This window comes from Plecotus auritus (assembly GCF_963455305.1).
Source record: "Plecotus auritus genome assembly, chromosome: 4".
NCBI classification, from domain to species: Eukaryota; Metazoa; Chordata; class Mammalia; order Chiroptera; family Vespertilionidae; genus Plecotus; species Plecotus auritus.
The window spans coordinates 75,967,135-75,986,590 of record NC_137775.1 but is presented as its reverse complement, the minus strand read 5'-3'; the positions used below and the strand labels follow the sequence as shown (position 1 = coordinate 75,986,590).

General features: G+C 38.4%; 1 protein-coding gene across 1 annotated transcript in view; it reads right to left on the bottom strand.

Moving 5' to 3' along the window:
- Positions 1-1,844: 1,844 nt before the first annotated feature.
- Positions 1,845-19,456, bottom strand: part of LGSN (lengsin, lens protein with glutamine synthetase domain) — an 83,724-nt gene continuing 66,112 nt past the window's right edge. The window contains exons 4-5 of the mRNA XM_080663807.1: positions 7,952-8,118; positions 1,845-3,397 (exon numbers count right to left, since the gene is read on the bottom strand). Of these exons, the coding sequence (XP_080519933.1) occupies positions 2,198-3,397; positions 7,952-8,118 (1,367 nt within the window). The 3' untranslated portion in view covers positions 1,845-2,197. The remainder of the gene's footprint in view (positions 3,398-7,951; positions 8,119-19,456) is intronic.

Genomic DNA, 19,456 nt, shown 5'->3' with positions numbered 1-19,456 from the left:
TTCTTCTGTATACAAACACATTCCTGCTCAAAGAAGGGAGGGGAGCAATTAGTGAAGGTCAGATCAACTGTCTCTATTAAAGCTACTGAGTAGAGTAGTCCCCCTCATCTGCGGTTCTGATTTTCATGGTTTCAGTTATCCAAGCCACAGTCTGAAAAAATGAAATGGAAAATTCCAAAGACAAACAATTCATAAGTTTTATTTATTTTTTTAAATATGTTTTTACTGATTTGAGAGAGAGAGACAGAGATAGAGACAGAGACAGAGACAGAGACAGAGACAGAGACAGAGAGAGAAAGAGAAACATCTGTCTCTGACCGAGAATTGACCTTTCTGTGCACAGGATGATGTTCAACCAACTGAGCCACACCTGCCATGGCAACAATTCATAAGTTTTAAATTGCACACCCTTCTGAGTAGCGTGATGAAATCCCACACTGTCCCTCTCTCTCCGAACAGGACGTGAATCATTCCTTTGTTCATCATACCCATGGTGTACATGCTAGCCACCCATTGGTCACTCAGTAGCCCTGTGTGTTATCAGATCAACTGTCACAGTATCACAGTGCTTGCATGCAAGTCACCCTTATTGTATTTAATAGTGGCCCCAAAGCACGAGAGTAGTGATGCTGTAATTTGGAGAAGCTAAAGAGAAGCATAAAGTGCTTCCTTTAAGTGAAAAAGTGTGTATCTATGTATAGAAAAAAAAAAACAATATATTTAGGGTTCGGGCCAATCCTCAGTTTCAGCAGCCACTGGGAGGTCTTGGAATGTAATCGCACAGATAAGTAAGGACTACTCTACTACAAAGTTGAATAGGAGAATCTGAGCCAAATTCTAATCCTCGGCTCGTGTGTTTGCTATCTAAATTGAGAACACAGTCTGTTTTAATTGAACACAAATCTCCTGTTTGATCCTGAGCACTAGAATAGGGTTTTCATTTGCTGGTAAGTGGATTTTGGCATTTTTCCCAAAAGAAGCTAACCTTTAGTGATAGCTACAGTATTATCTCATTCAGGTCCGGAACAAATATTCTCTGGAGAGACACCGACCTCTGTGGGCAGCAGAATCAGTCACTGAAATACGAATTTAAGCTGCAAACATAGCCCTCGTTATCTAGGCAGTTGTTTTCATGCCTCACAAAGCACCAGCGGTATCTTTGAAATCTCCAGTTTCAAAGAAGAGAGCAAAGCACACAGAGCCCACCCAGGCCCACACACGTACCCATTCTACCTTACTTTATATATTGGGCTGGCTTGGTTTTAAAATATGGTTTTAAACATTTGGCCTCATCATTCCCAGCCTGAATTCTATTTCCTGTGAATTTTTTTTTTTCTTGTGGACCTTATAGCCTTGAAGTTCCTGGGCCTTTCAGGAGTTGCTAATGAAGAAGGGTAAAAAGAGAAGGGACATATGGGAACACTTTTGCTGACTTGTCATCATGACATATTTTTGCAAAACTTATTTAACTTATTTAGAAACATCACGATGATGCTTGCAAAATAGATCCCCAGTATGTCTTAATTCATGAGATTATACTAGCAAGTCTTTTTGTCTCCCTGGCAGTCACAACCTATCTGTATGATTGAAATTATTTCTTTTTTAAAAAAATATATTTTATTGGTTTTTTACAGAGAGGAAGGGAGAGGGATAGAGAGTTAGAAACATCGATGAGAGAGAAACATCGATCAGCTGCCTCCTGCACATCCCCTACTGGAGATGTGCCCGCAACCAAGGTACATGCCCTTGACTGGAATCAAATCTGGGACCCTTCAGTCCACAGGCCGACGCTCTATCCCCTGAGCCAAACCGGTTAGGGCTCTTTTTTTTTTTTTTTTAAGTGATGTAAATTTTGCTTTCTCATTTTTAAGACATTTTTATTGTGTGAATATACATGTTGTCTGGAAGAAGAAAAAAAAAACCTGAATATTTGATCGAGGTCAACATACACAGGAAATGATGACCCCCTGGACAAGACATGGTAAGTTTGCTAGTACAGCTCCACGGCAACTTTATTGTTATCAGAGTCGTCTCAGCAGCCCACTTCATCTGTCAACCATTCCATGGCGACAAAATAAAAGAGTGACAGCACTTGTAATCTTCTTGTTAATTACAAAAGTGCAATCTTGCCTTTCTGCTAGCTCAGCTACTTAAGTCACAAAACCACATCTCTAAAGGAATCGTTAAGGGATCCATTCTAAATAAAATACTCTAAGAATTTGTTTCTCTCAGCATCTGTTTCTTCGTTTTCCAGCTCATATTTCTTCATGGCAACAAAATACCGAATGAAAGTTTCTCCGAGAGCCTGTCGCAGACATCGATCTTCCTCCAGCGCCACAAGGGCATCTTCCAGTTTCAAAGGGATCTCAGAAGGTTGGGACGGGTAAAGCTCAGGGCTGTCATCGGGGCCAGGCAGGGCACCATCGCTGCTTTGAAGTCCGTCCAAACCTGCTGCCACCGTGGCGGCCAACACCAGGTAAGGATTGGCCGTGGCTGAGCCCAGTTTATTTTCTACCCGGGTGCCCTTCTCCCCATGACACTTGATATTAAAGGCACAGCTGTTGTCATTATAGCCCCACGTGGTCGGCACACTCCCCTTCTGGTCTTTGCTCTCCTTGGAGTAACGTTTGCGGCAGCTGCCAGCAGGAGCCATCAGGCAGCTGAGCGCAGCCGAGTGTTGCAAGAGCCCGGCCACCCACTGCTTCCCGGTGGTGGTGAGCGGCTCGGTGCGGGGGCTGCTGCAGAACAGATTGTTCTTCCCTCCCGCATCCCAGAGACTGTGAGACAAAATTCCTGAATTGCAGAATCCAGTCTCGATGAAGAAGCTGGTGATGTAGTTGTATTTCCGGGCCACTTCTTTGACGCCTGTTCTGAGGGTAAACGCGTTGTCAGCGGAACTGATGCCAAATTCGGGCAGCAAACAGATTTCCACCTGGCCGGGCCTGGTCGAGGAGGAAAAGCTCTCGACCTTGGCTCCGGTGTGATACAAACCATCCACGAGCTCCTGGATGAAGGGCTGGTCGTGATTGTCTAACAAGGTGGAAGCCGGAAAGGATATGGTCTTGGAATTGATCACTTCAGGCACACCAAAAATGCAGAAGTCGTAGAGGAAAGCGGAGAGCAGGGAGAAGCCCGCGTCCTGCAGCTGGCTCAGCTGCCTCTTGGCGATGTACCGCGGGGACGTCAACAGAGGCTCACCCGTCACCGTGAACGTGTCACAGATCACTCTCGCTGTCCTCTCGGCCCACGGCAGCACTCGAAAGGTTGATAGCTCTGGCATCAGGACTATGTCACTGTTAAAACATGTGGCTCTGATGTGATCCACTTCGTTGCCCTTAGGATTCGGTATCAATTCAAGATAACCTCGGGGCATGAAAACACCGTGGATCACTTTTTCCTGAAGTTAAAGGATAGAGCAATTAGGTTTTGAAACTTGAAAACAAACATAAATGGGGAAGGAAAGGGTGATGAGGAGGGAAAAAATGTGTTTAACATCGATTAGTTAACATTAACTTAATTTTAATTTTTTGAAAGAAAACCTCAATGGTACTTTTATAAACAACTCATTGTTTTTAGCCTTGAAAGGCTTCATAGGCTCTCCAATCTGAAAATAGCCATCATAAATAAAAGGTATGGTGATTAAGAAAATGTCTTTCGAGCAAATGACAAAGGTAAGGTAAAGCCGTACGGAATTATTTGAAATGGTCATGACCAGAAGTACTTTCCAAGGCTCTTTTTGTTTTATGGCATCGTTCCTAATACTTCGGATAAGGCTTTCTTTTGGCTTGTCCTGTTGTAATCCCCATAGTTAACTGCCTCTCAGCAGTCTACAGTAAAGCACTGGAAGTCCTTCTCAGAGAGCTGAGTGTATCAGTCCCACAACACACACCTGAGAAGCCAGGTCTGCAGACAGCTACACTCCTCTCTTCATTCACTTTCACAGCCCACTAAGAATGAGCTTCCTCACAGTCTCACAGAGTCCCAAAAACCTTGCCTGTGAATGTGAACCTATATCTCCACGGTTACCGCTTCCCAAATGTTGTAGCTTTCAAGTCAGCATGAACTGGGGCTCACCAAATCTGACTTCTAGTCCTGGCTCTTCCATTAATTATTTGTGTGAAGTTAGGCAACTCGGACCATGTACCTCGGCATCCATGTCTGTGAAACAGAAGCTGGACTAGGTGATAGCTAAGGCACTTTTTAGCCATGTACCCTCCTGGGTTCAATGGATTTGGTCATTTATTTAACTTTTGCTATGTGCCAAACAACAGGAAAGTGATGAGGTTATAAAGTCAAGCAGACACACAAAAACACAATTTCTAGAAATGGTGTAATAGGTATATCAACGAGGCTTCATGTGTTGAAGTTTACATTAATGGACAGAGAAAAAGCCAACTATAAAGTGTGGTTCCCATGATGTCAGTGAGCCTTATGAGGTTAATAAAATGTACTGGCATTCTGCAAGCCAGATTGTTTCCTATATTACCTCCAAACCCCAAGAGCATGGCTACCAAGGAGGTGGTGGTGCTAGCAGACACAATCTACTAGTCCACTCTTCTGCCTTTGATTGTGAGCCACCGCCTCCTTCACTTTCCACTGTCTCTACACATACTTTCAAATGCCATTTGACTTGGCTGAGCCAAATGTGCTTTTAGCAGTAATAATGTTGAGTAAGGTAAGCACTACTCATCTATTGCCTGATTTTTTAACTCATTCATAGACTTGTATATATATACTTTACACACATACACACATTACGGGATTTTAGAGTACTTTAGTATGAAATCCTTTCATCCAAATTTTCACTGTAAGAAATAATGTGATTTCCCTAACTTGTCATTTTTTTTAGTTTGAAAATCTGTATGTTAGTTCTGCATCTAAAATGAGGAGTGATGTATTTTATTCATGAGACTTCCAAGAGTTTCTGCAATTTAAATCTGTGTTTGCACGCACTTGATTGTGAACAATAGAGAACAGCTTGCTACCATTTTACTCTTCATGAATTTAAAGAATAGTAAAAAGTTAACACTTTACCCTTCAGGTTATTTAATCTGTATTTTTGTGAGCACTCTTTTTTAACTGTCATTTTCTTTATTCTTTTATGAACATTCAGAATGCAAACTACTCTTCATTAGTAGTGGGAAATACATAAATATATACACACAGACCTTGTTCATGACAATTGTTATGTTATATTATGTTTAAAAATATAAACAGTAGGGCAATTTCACACTGCAATATAAATCACCAGAGAATCAATAAAAATTCTTACAGAATAGCTCCAATCTCTATGATCACTGACATTTTGGGCCATATTAAAGGTCACCTTTGGAAACAACCAAAGAATTAGTCATGAGTTCTATATCATGTTTTGATTAAATCAAAGATAGAATCTGCATATAATTTAAATAAAAACTAATTCTTTGATAGAACAGATAGCATAAGTTGGTTGTGTGGTTTAAATAAACTAATATTTAAGGCATTGAGCATAATGCTGGGCACATGGTGAGTTTTCCCTAAAAAGTGGATACCATCATTTTCAGAGGTTCCCCATTTGGCCTTTTCCAATTATATAACAGTCTTTTCCTCTAGTCTTAGTAGATGGCTTGTTTTTTAAAAATCAATGTTTTTTCAATTTTATAAGAAAGAACACTTAGCTCAAATTAACAATAAAAGGAAATATAAAAGCAGAGCTGGAGGCAGAAGGTGCAGTTTAAAAAAAAAAAAAAAAAAGAGGCAGTGGAAATGGAAGAGAAGAATCACTGACTAATGTCCCAGCTCTATCACTAACTGCCTGAACTATTTTTTAAAAGCTTTCCTTAACGTCCCTGGGCCTTACTCTCTTCATCTATAATGAAGTCAATGGATTAAATTATGTTATATTTTTCCATGGTCTAACAACAATTTTCAGATTGATACTTTATTTTCCCCAAATAGAAAAAACATTTTTAATTACTTTATAAAGATTAAAATTACTTTTCTCTAAGCCATTAGCAAATTCAAATTATTGACTCCACTCTTTATTTAATGAATTTCCCATACAGAATTGTATGTCTATACATATACAGGTAGCTTTATATATATACAAACATACAATGTTTATTTTTTTTAATATATTTTTATTGATTTCAGAGAGGAAGGGAGAGGGAGAGAGAGACAGAAACATCAATGGTGAGCAGACCTGGCTGCTCAGGTGTGTGTTGTAGGACTGAGAAGGAATTCCAATTCTTTACTGTAGACTTCTGAGAGGAAGTTAACTGTGGGGATTACAATAGGACAAGCCATTGGTCTGCTGCCTCCTGCATGCCCCTCCACTGGGGATCAAGCCTGAAAACTGGGCATGTGCTCTGACTGAGAATTGAACCTTGACTTCCTGGTTCATAGGTCAATGCCCAACCACTGAGCCATGCCACCTGCGCCAGACACACAATGTTTAGATTGGTTTTCACAGATTAACCTATTTTTAATCTCTAGTCATTATCAATTTAATCTTAAATTATAAATATTCATGCTGCAAATAAATACTCATTCTTATTTATACTTGCAAAAGTTCCAAAATAAATTTGAGTTGTTTTGTTAAAAAATATATAGCTACTGTATAATCATTAAATAATAATAATGGTAATGAAATGTATTAGAAAATTGGGAGTTAGAATAAACAGCAATTGCCCTATCTAAACTCCAGAAAAATAAAAGTGGTTCTTATATGTGGGACATTGAATGAGATAATGGAAAATATTTTCAATAGCAATAAAAAAATAGAATGCAGAAGTTTTCTCTGTACATCAATTGTATCAATGCTCAGAAAATGTAGGGAGCATATTAAATTATATTTTCATAAAGGAGTTCCATTGAGGAACTAGAGTAAGGTCTTAAAAATGTAGTTTCAGATGCCATTAGTAGAATAAATTATTAGAAGTTGGCAAAAACTGAATAACAAAAAGTTTTATATTGAGGTCTCTGGCAAGTGCCTGAAATGCCAGTTATGGTTTCTTATTGATTGAAAGAAAGTCATGTGAATTAGATCCTGGGCCTATCCACAATAAATTTCACATTTTGTTATCAAAAGTAACCAACATGTGCTCTTGCCTGGATAAAGAGGAAACAATATCTGCAGCCTGATCTAAAGAATTTCTTAAGAAAAAAATTTGAATCTGTTAGCATTGTTTTAAAAGGTGTTTTGAAGATGCCCAGTTTTTTTCCAGCATAAAACCTAAGAGAAAAACTATAATTTGATATTACAGTGCTAACAATTATATATTTTAATTTAGAGCATGCTTAACTATTATGTTTTTATATAATATTGACTGATGTCTCATTCCTAAAAAATCATGTTTCAGTTGCACAATACTAGTGTACCTGTCATTAAAATGAAGACATGATATAAATTGAAAAAAATCTTAAAATCTTAGAACATACCCAAAAATACAATATTTCTTAATATCACTATTTTAGAGAACTTAATAGTCATTAAGTCATCCAACAATAGAGTATATTCTTATCAGAAATAGAAGCTAAAAGGGATATGCTTTTTATCTAGCAAATTTCTTTCTATTTAATTATTTTTTCCCTTTTATATTTGCTCCTGGGTCTTCTGTTGCAATTTTCTCATGTCAAACAAAATATAATCTTCATAATTGCAGTAAGAAAGAAAAGATAATTCTGTAGAGGGAAATTATTCAAAGCAGAAGGACTAAAATTACCAGTCTTAATTAGTTTTATATTTCTATTGGGTAAAGGAATGGCTGTTTGGGAGCTGAAATTATGTGTTCAGCTCCTTGGGGAGCAATAATGTGTTTGGGAAGGGACAAGAGAAGAAACAAAATAAAGTATTGGTTTTCAGCTAAAGTTGCTGTGTGGATTACAATAAAATAAGAAAGAGTAATAAAGACCATTGGCTTGCTAATGGTCATGAAATTACATCAGTCATAACACAACTTGTAAAACTCACCTGGAAGAAGTGTGCAGGGATACTCTTAGATCTGGACACACCATGGAGATCTGTTGCTTCAAATCGCACAAACTGAAGGCGATTTTTGGCCATCTCTTGTTTAATGTGCTTCATTCTAGAGGAGAGCTGAGGCACCTTTGGAATTTGTGTGCTGTACCCAGTGTCATCTGTAAAACAGAGGATGGTTCTAAAGCATTAGACCATGATGAAATGAGAAGCAAAAGGAAGCTGGATAGCAGTGGATTATTCTTTATGATTATTAACTCTGACATTCATGTCATTGGCTTGGAGCTAGAAATCTTACTTAGCCTTACGTATTCCCAAGAACATTGTCTCTAAAGGGCCTAGGAGATTGTTTATCACTTGGGACTAGGTGAAAGTTAACATCATTTGCATAAGTACATGGCAATATCATATGTAAATACTTACTGAAAATGCCTTTGCTTATGGAAATTAGAATATATTTGCATAATTAGACAGCGTTGGCATCATATAAATCTGTATATAGATGACTACCATTGAAAAGAAAACACTTTGAGTTCCTTGAACTGGTAATATCTAAATTAAAAGTTCTGGTATGTTTTTTTGTTTTGTTCTGTTTGCCAAAGGGGCTTTATATCTTTAAAATGTCATCTGAATCTAAGGCATCTACATCTTTCTGTCAAATTTAAAATTTGTGTAAATAAGCAAACAAAATAATTTTTCAAGAATGAGAGTGTAGGAGATGAAAGCTCTAGACTGAGTACTCAATTTTAGCATTAGAAACCCAGAGCAACCAGAAAACAAAAGATGAAATGACAAAATGGGTATAGGCAGACCCCACATACCAATAATCCCTAAAATTAGAAGTCAAAAAAAAAATGTTTGTTCTTTTCAAGACATTTAAGATAGTCTTCAAATTCTAAAACTTTACAATTAGAAGAGACTTTGGAGGATAAATAATCTAATCCAATGAACTCATTAGCTTGAGTCCCAGAGAGGTACGAGGTGCCCCAAATCACACTCTCAGTTCATTGCCAAAATTGAAACCAAAATCTGAACCTTTGATTTCCAGTGGGTAACTCATCACCATAAAATGACTGAATATATAATTTTATGGTGATGAGTTATAAAGCATATAGAAGGGTCAGGCACGTAGTACCCATCACAAATGTTATCTACCGTCCGCACCTTTGGAGAGGCAGTAGACTGTAGGAATTCAGCACAAACACTGGAGACCATCTGCCAACCTCCAAATGCTGCCTTTGCCCCAAAGACTTATGCTCTCTGTGCCTCAGCATTCTCATTGATACAGTACACCTATAGGCTTGTTATGACGATTAAACAAGTTATTTAACAGTTCCTGGGAGACAGTAAACACCATATCAGTGCTTCTTAAATGCATAAAGTGAGCACCATTACTGTAAGTCTAGTAATGGTACTATGATCATATGTGAATTGAATACCCATCAATCTGTCACATCCCTCACACTGAGCAGCTTTAATTTTAAAGTAATACCTGAGTATCCTTTTTGACATATAATTAGGCTTTAAAAATAAGCATAAAGATGGACAGTTTAAAATATAGATTAAGTAGATTTAAAGTACATGAAGCATGAGGAAAACAAATTACTGGTTTCACCTATGCAAATATATTGGAGATAATGTCCTGTTACTGATACATTTGGCTACACTGAGACTCCTGAGGGTTTTTTACTACCTTCCATTTAACACAAACAATTAAGCTGTAGCAATTACAGTATTTCATGCTAAATTAGCAGTTGCTGTGTTCCCAACCTATTCTGAATTATTGGGTATTCGGCCCAAGTTAAATAATTCTCCTTAAAGAAAATAAAATTTATAAGCATGTTAAAATATGAAAAATTTCAGATAATCAGTATTCTAAACATCATAAGCAATTAGATACTAGTATAAGCTACAAATTTTGTTTGTTGTTTTTTTTTTAATTTATCTTTATTGTTGAAAGTATTACAAGTGTCCCCCTTTTTTCTTCATTTTTCCCCATTGACTCCTCCTCCTCCCCATGACCATATTTTAACAACATAAAAAGTTAGAATGTTAGATTACAGGTAATCCTATTAGTCTTTTACCTTATCTGTACCTTCTAAGTTTCTACAATAAATATGTGTTATTTTTAAAAAATAAAAATATTGATCCATTCAAGATAGATTTTTTTTTAGTTACCACTACTATTTATTCTGGACATAGTCTAGGGAGCTGCAGAAAAATCCCTGCCCTCATACAGCTTTATATTATTGAATGAGGGAACTGTAGACAATAAACATGCCATTGAATGTAAAGCTGAGATAATTTGTGGTGAAAAGTGCTGAAAAAAATGAATAAAACATAATCACCTAGAACAGTGGTCGGCAAACTTATTAGTCAACGGAGCCAAATATCAACAGTACAATGATTGAAATTTCTTTTGAGAGCCAAATTTTTTAAACTTAAACTTCTTCTAACACCACTTCTTCAAAATAGACTCACCCAGGCAGTGGTATTTTGTGGAAGAGCCACCACTCTCAAGGGGCCAAAGAGCTGCATGTGGCTCACGAGCCGCAGTTTGCCGACCACTGACCTAGAATATTAATTCTATGGGATTTGATCACAATGTGCACAGGTACAACCATTGTTCAGTTTAAGATCACCAAGTTTCTCTATGGCTGGATAGTGAGTATAGGTATTAGTTTGCTAGGGCTGCCATAACAAATACCAGATAGCTTTAAGAGAAATTTATTTTCTTACAGCTCTCGAGGGTAAAGGTCCAAGATCAAGGTGGCATGAGGGTGGTTTCTTCTGAGGATCTCTCTCCCTGGCTTACAGGTGTCCTCTTTAATGGTCTTCCCTCTATGTGTGTGTGTCCTAATCTCTTTTTCTTATAAGGACACAGTTATACTGTACACCAGTCATATTGGACTCAGGGGAAACCCTACACAACTCACTCAACATTAATTACCTCTTTTAAAATCCCATATCCAAGTGAGCAGAACGAAGGAAATAATAAAGATCAGAGCAGAAATAACTGACATAGAGACCAAAAAAAACAATAAAAAAGATCAACAAAACCAAGAGCTGGTTCTTTGAAAGGATAAACAAGATTGATGGAGAGGGAGAAAAATGGCGGCGGAATAGACAGACGTGTTCCGAGCCTTGTCCCGGAGCAGAAAGAAAGAACAGCTGAGGGTCGCACTAGGAGTGTTTGTTGGCAAGTTGGGGGACAGCTGAACTCCAGAAGAAGGTGGGAGACTGCTAGACGGGGTTCCCCTGACCTGGCAGCTCCCACTGCGGCTGGGTCCCCTCCCGGAGCTGCGGGCTTGGACGCGGAGTCGCCGCCATCTGGAACCGGAAAGTGGAGCTTATCGGAAGCCTGAGAATCCACAACTGCGGCACCCACGGAACAGCTGCGAGCCCCAGAACAACGCTCCCCAATTGGCGCAAACACACGGGTTCAGAGGAGCTCTACACTCCACCACGGAAAGGTCAGATTTCGCCTGGGATAAGGTGAGGTCTCTGGTCCCAGCGCGAGAGAGGAACGCGCGTTTTGCGGGAGCTGGAGGACCAGGGAAGTCTGTGCCTAGAAAAATCGGTGGCTGCTGGGGCTGGCGTGATCTGTGAATGTGGAAGGGGGTCCTCAGAGCTGCTAACAGAAGGGCTCTCTAAAAAGCAACCCATTTTGATCTGAAGTGCAGGGACACCCTAAGAATTTCAGGGGTGTGCTAGACTTACGCGCAGCCACGGAGTGCGCACACTTGGGCTTTTTCCTCTTGAAATTCTTGCTTCTGATTACTAAGCCCAATTCATAGGTTCACCCAGTTGGGGACACCCTGGGAGACTGCAGGGGAAAGTTGTTTTTCTGGAACCTGGGGATCGGAGCGGGGAGTGACCATCCGAGAGTCAGCTCTGAGGCAGCCCACTCCCACAAACCCTACCGGTGCCACAGGGAAAGAAGACTCTAACACTCCCTAGAGAGGCCATAGATAAACCCGGAAGTCAATCCAGAAACACTGCCACCCAGGGGCTGAATCACAAATTGACTCTTGTGTAATCAAAAATAAAGGAATACGAATTAAGACACACCGCCTGCTTAAAATCAGGACTGGCTTACATCACTGAAGAGCAGTGGAACGCAGGGAACTGCAATACTGTCCGGACTGAGAAACAGGCGAGCCAATCAGAACAACAGAGGAAGTGAATGACCTTCACTACTCCACATTTTATTTATTTTTTTTATTTTTTTATTTTCATTTTTTGCATCTTTTACTCAAGAAACTAATTTTTTTTCCTCACTTGATTTTACCTTTTTAATTATTACATTTTTATTTTCAATCCGTATTATTACTACTGCTATTTTATCTTTTTTTTTTTTTTTTAAGTGTCATTTTATTTTCTCTTCATTTTGTTTTGGGATAAATGTTCTACATTCTATTTTTATCTTTCCTTTAGCATCATTTTACTCTATCTCAAATCTACCTTTATGCCATCACTCTCTTCCTCACTTTTCCCTTTTCAGTGTCCTGTTTATCTTACCCCTTTCCTGCTTTAGATTTTCCCTATTCTTTCTGTTTACCCCCTTTTAAAATTTCACCCTACTTATATATCTAATCTCCAATCCCCTGCTCCAAGTCCATACACCTCTCTCTTCGCTGTCTTAACTATCCAAAAAATTGTTCTTCTCTCTGTCCTTTTGTTGTTGTTCGTTTGAATGTAGATTATATTGAATTTTTATGCTTTTTTGTGAGATTGTTTTGCTTATTCTTCTTTTGTTTATTTTTTTGTTTGTTTAGTGCTTCTGTTTTCCCTTGCCTCACTCAATATTAGTTGGTGTTGTAGTTTGTATTAATCCCCAGGTACTTGTTGCTGGCATTTGCTGGGATTAGTAATTGTTCTAGTGGAGTTTTATCCCCAATATATATAGTCTGTTTCCCTTTCTCTCTTAGTCTCTTTCTTGTCTCTCTTACGTTTTTTTCTTCTTTTTTTCCCTTTTCCCAATTTCATTTTGACACCCCCCTTTTTTTCTTCTTCTTCTTCTTTCTTTCCTTTTCCTCTTCTTCTTTCTCTACTATCCCCTGATTTGCCTTTCTCTGGTGGTCACCTTTATTGGAGGTTGTTAATATCGTGAATACATTTCTGTTCAGTGCCTTGTGTGTTGTACCTGGTAGTGCTGTATTTTGTGCCTTTAAATCGATGCAGGAGAGAGAGAACTACATAACCAGACACCCAGAGAAGAGAGACCATGGGGAGACAAAGACACAGCCCGCACATGAAAGAAAAGCAGGCATCACCAGAAAAGGAAGTAAACGAAATGGAGGCAAGCAACCTTCCAGAAAAAGAATTCAGAGAAATGGTCATAAGGTGGCTGAAAAGAATGGAAGACAAATTCGACAATATGAGCAAGAACCAAGAGGAAATGAAGAAGAACCAAGAAGAAATGAAAAATGACATCGCTGCTGTAAAGAACTCAATAGAAAGCATCAAGAGTAGACTAGAAGAAGCAGAGGACCGCATCAGTGAGCTAGAAGACAAGATGGGAAAAAATACCCAAGTAGAGCAACTTCTAGAAAAAAAAATTAAAAGGCAGGAGGAGAGCCTAAGGGAACTTTGGGACAACACGAAACAAAACAACATCCGCATAATAGGGGTTCCAGAAGGAAAGGAAGCTGAGCAAGGAATAGAAAACCTATTTGAAGAAATAATGACAGAAAATTTCCCTGATATAGAGAAGAAAAAACCCACACAAATCCAAGAAGCTCACAGAGTCCCAAGCAAAATGAACCCCAAAAGACCGACGCCAAGGCACATTATAATTAAATTGGCAAACACCAATGACAAAGTAAGAATCTTAAAAGCAGCCAGAGAGAGACAGAAAGTTACATACAAAGGAACCCCCATCAGACTAGCAACTGATTTCTCAACAGAAACTCATCAGGCCAGAAGGGAATGGAATGAAATATACAAAGTCATGCAAAGGAAGGGGCTGAATCCAAGAATACTGTACCCAGCAAGGCTGTCAATCAAAATTGAAGGTGAAATCAGGAGCTTCACAGACAAAAAAGGTCTAAGGGAATTTATTACCACCAAACCAGCAATGCAAGAAATGCTAAAGGGTCTGCTGTAAAAAAAAAAAAAAAAAAAAAAAAAAAAAGAAATAGGAAGCGAAGAAGTAACACAGGTGTAAAGAATAGGAATGGCAACAAATAAGTACCTATCAATAATAACTTTTAATGTAAATGGATTAAATGCCCCAATCAAAAGACATAGGGTAATGGACTGGATAAGAAAACATGACCCATATATCTGCTGTCTACAAGAAACTCACCTCAGAAAAAAAGACGCACACAGACTGAGGGTGAAGGGATGGAAAAAGGTTTTCCAGGCAAATGGAACTGAAAAAAAAGCTGGGGTAGCAATACTTATATCTGACAAATTAGATCTCAAAGTGAAGGAAATAACAAGAGATAAGGAAGGCCACTTCATAATACTAAAGGGAGCAATCCAACAAGAAGAAATAACTCTGGTAAACATATATGCACCCAATACAGGAGCACCCAAATACATAAAAAAACTCCTGGAGGATATCAAGGGAGAGATTGACAGCAATACAATCATAGTAGGAGACTTTAATACCCCACTATCACCATTGGACAAATCCTCTAAACAAAAAATCAGCAAAGAAACATCAATCCTAAATGACTCACTAGACCAGATGGAATTAATTGACATCTTCAGAACATTTCACCCCAAAGCCACAGAATATACATTCTTCTCAAGTGCACATGGGTCATTTTCAAAGATAGACCATATGTTGGGACATAGGCAAAGTCTCTTCAAATTCAAGAAGATAGAAATCATATCAAGCATCTTCTCAGACCACAGTGGCATAAAACTGGAAATCAACTACAATAAAAACAACCCAAAGAAATCAAACACATGGAGACTAAACAGCATGCTATTAAACCATGACTGGGTTACCAGAGAGATCAAAGAAGAAATAAAAAATATCATGACAACAAATGACAATGAAAACACTACAATCCAAAATCTATGGGACACAGCGAAAGCAGTCTTGAGAGGGAAGTTCATAGCTCTACAAGCCTACTGCAAAAAACAAGAAACAGGGGTAATAAATTACCTAACCCAACAACTCAAAGAGTTAGAAAAAGAGCAACAAGAAAAGCCCAGTGTAAGCAGAAGGAAGGAAATAATAAAGATCAGAGCACAGATAAACGACATAGAGACCAAAGAAACAATACAAAAGATCAACAAAACCAAGAGCTGGTTCTTTGAAAGGATAAACAAGATTGATGAACCTCTAGCCAGGCTCACCAAGAAGCAAAGAGAGAGGACCCAAATAAACAAAATCAGAAATGAAAGAGGTGAAATAACAACAGATCCCGCCGAAATACAAAGGATTGTTAAAAAATACTACGAACAGCCGAAACCGGTTTGGCTCAGTGGATAGAGCGTCGGCCTGCGGACTGAAAGATCCCAGGTTCGATTCCGGTCAAGGGCACGTACCTTGGTTGCGGGCACATCCCCAGTAGGGGGTGTGCAGGAGGCAGCTGATCGATGTTTCTCTCTCATCGATGTTTCTAGCTCTCTATCCCTCTCCTCTCTCTTCCTCTCTGTAAAAAATTAATAAAATATATTTAAAAAAAAAAAAAAAAAAAAAAAATACTACGAACAACTCTATTCCAACAAACTGGACAACCTGGAGGAAATGGACATATTCCTAGAAAAATACAACCTTCAAAAACTCAATCAGGAAGAATCTAAACAGCTCAATATGCCAGTAACTATGGAAGAAATTGAAGCAGTCATCAAAGAGCTTCCGGCAAACAAAAGCCCGGGGCCAGACGGCTTCACAGGAGAGTTTTACCAAACATTCAAGGAAGAACTAAAACCTATCCTCCTCAGACTATTCCAAAAAATTCAAGAGGAAGGAACACTTCCAAGCTCCTTCTATGAAGCCAGCATCACCCTAATACCAAAACCAGATAAAGACAACACAATGAAAGAGAATTACAGGCCAATATCCCTCATGAATGTAGATGCCAAAATCCTCAACAAAATTCTAGCAAATCGGATCCAGCAGTACATCAGAAATATCATACACCATGACCAAGTAGGGTTTATCCCAGGAATGCAAGGATGGTTCAATATCCGAAAATCAATAAATGTGATACATCACATAAACAAATTGAGAGATAAAAATCACATAGTCATATCAATTGATGCAGAAAAAGCATTTGACAAAATCCAATACCCTTTCTTGATAAAAACTCTCAACAAGGTGGGAATAGAAGGATCATACCTCAACATAATAAAAGCTATATATGATAAACCCACAGCTGACATCATACTCAATGGGCAAAAACTAAAACCATTTCCCCTAAGAACAGGAACAAGACAAGGATGCCCACTCTCACCACTCCTGTTTGACATAGTACTGGAAGTATTAGCCATTGCAATTAGACAAGAAGAAGAAATAAAAGGCATCCAAATTGGAAAAGAAGAAGTAAAGCTGTCCTTATTTGCAGATGACATGATATTGTACATAAAAAACCCGAAAGACTCTATCAAAAAACTAGCAGACTTAATAAATGAATTCGGCAAGGTAGCAGGATACAAAATTAACGCCAAGAAATCTATGGCATTTCTATACACCAACAGTGAACTTACAGAAAGAGAGACTAAAAAAGCAATCCCATTTTCCATCGCACCAAAAAAATTAAGATACTTAGGAATAAACCTAACCAAGGAGGTAAAAGACCTATTTGCGGAAAACTATAGGACACTGAAAAAAGAGATAGAGGAAGATGTAAACAGATGGAAGAACATACCATGTTCATGAATTGGTAGAATCAACATCATCAAAATGTCCATACTACCCAAAGCAATCTATAGATTCAATGCACTCCCCATTAAAATACCAACAGCATATTTCACAGACCTAGAAAGAACTCTCCAAAAATTCATCTGGAATAAAAAAAGACCCCGAATAGCCACAGCAATCCTGAGAAAGAAGAATAAAGTAGGAGGGATCTCAATACCAGATTTCAAGCTGTATTACAAAGCCACTGTCCTCAAAACAGCCTGGTACTGGCACAAGAACAGACATATAGATCAATGGAATAGAATAGAGAATCCAGATATCGACCCAAACCAATATGCGCAATTAATATTTGACAAAGGAGGCATGAGCATACAATGGAGTCAAGACAGTCTCTTCAATAAATGGTGTTGGGAAAATTGGACAGATACATGCAAAAAAATGAAACTAGATCACCAACTTACACCATACACAAAAATAAACTCAAAATGGATACAGGACTTAAATATAAGACGGGAAACCATAAAAATACTAGAGGAATCCTCAGGCAGCAAAATCTCAGACATATGCCAAAAGAACTTTTTCAGTGATACTGCCCCTAGGGCAATGGAAGCCAAAGAGAAAATAAACAAATGGGACTACATCAAAATAAAAAGCTTTTGCACAGCAAAAAAAACCATCAACAAAACAACAAGAAACCCCACTGTATGGGAGAACATATTTGCAAATGGTATCACTGATAAAGGTTTAATTTCCAACATCTACAGGCAGCTTATACAACTTAATAAAAGGAAGATAAATGATCCAATAAAAAAATGGGCAACGGACCTAAATAGAATCTTTTCGAAAGAAGACAGAAGGAAGGCCAAGAGACACATGAAAACATGCTCAAAGTCACTTATTATCCGAGAGATGCAAATCAAAACGACAATGCGATACCATCTCACACCTGTCAGAATGGCTATCATCAACAAATCAACAAACGACAAGTGTTGGCGAGGATGCGGAGAAAAAGGAACCCTCATGCACTGCTGGTGGGAATGCAGACTGGTGCAGCCACTGTGGAGAACAGTATGGAGTTTCCTCAAAAAACTGAAAATGGAACTCCCATTTGACCCAGTAATCCCACTCCTAGGAATATATCCTAAGAAACCAGAAACACCAATCAGAAAGGATATATGCACCCCTATGTTTATAGCAGCACAATTTACGATAGCTAAGATTTGGAAACAGCCTAGGTGCCCGTCAGCAGATGACTGGATCAGAAAACTATGGTACATCTACACAATGGAATACTATGCTGCCATAAAAAAGAAGGAATTACTACCATTTGTAGACACCTGGATGGAATTAGAGAACATTATGCTAAGTGAAATAAGCCAGGCAATGAAAGAAAAATACCACATGATCTCACTCATTTAGGGATAATGAAAAACATTATAAACTGATGAACCAAAAGATAGTTACAGAGGCAGTAAAGCATCAAACAGAGTGTCTAATTACAGCGGTAAGGTTAGGGAGAGGTGGGGGAAATAAGAGATCAACTGAAGGACTTGTATGCATGCATATAAGAGTAACCAACAGATGCAAAACATTGGGGGGTGAGGGCATGTATGGGAGTGGGGTGGGGGGGGGCAATGGTAAGATATGTACACATATAATACCTTAATAAAAAATTTGAAAAAAAAAAAAAAAAAACAAGATTGATGAACCTCTAGCCAGGCTCACCAAGAAGCAAAGAGAGAGGACCCAAATAAACAAAATCAGAAATGAAAGAGGTGAAATAACAACAGACCCCACAGAAATAAAAAGGATTGTTAAAAAATACCATGAACAACTCTATTCTAACAAACTAGACAACCTGGAGGAAATGGACATATTCCTAGAAAAATACAACCTTCAAAAACTTACTCAGGAAGATTCTAAAAATCTCAATAGGCTGATAACTATGGAAGAAATTGAAGCAGTCATCAAAAAACATCCAGTAAACAAAAGCCCGGGGCCAGACAACTTCACAGGGGAGTTTTACCAAACATTCAAGGAAGAACTAAAACCTATCCTCCTCAGACTATTCCAGAAAATTCAAGAGGAAGGAACACTTCCAAGCTCCTTCTATGAAGCCAGCATTACCCTAATACCAAAACCAGATAAAGACAATACAATGAAAGAGAATTATAGGCCAATATCCCTCATGAACATAGATGCCAAAATCCTCAACAAAATTCTAGCAAATCGAATCCAGCAGTACATCAGAAAGATCATACACCATGACCAAGTAGGATTTATCCCAAGGATGCAAGGATGGTACAATATCTGCAAATCAATAAATGTGATACATCACATAAACAAATTGAGAGATAAAAATCACATAGTCATATCAATTGATGCAGAAAAAGCATTTGACAAAATCCAACACCCTTTCTTGATAAAAAAAATCTCAGCAAGGTGGGAATAGAAGGATCATACCTCAACATAATAAAAGCCGTATATGACAAACCTTCAGCCAACATCATACTCAAAGGGCAAAAACTAAAACCATTTCCCCTAAGAACAGGAACAAGACAGGGATGCCCACTCTCACCACTCCTGTTCAACATAGTGCTGGAAGTACTAGCCATTGCGATCAGACAAGAAGAAGAAATAAAAGGTATCCAAATTGGAAAAGAGGAAGTAAA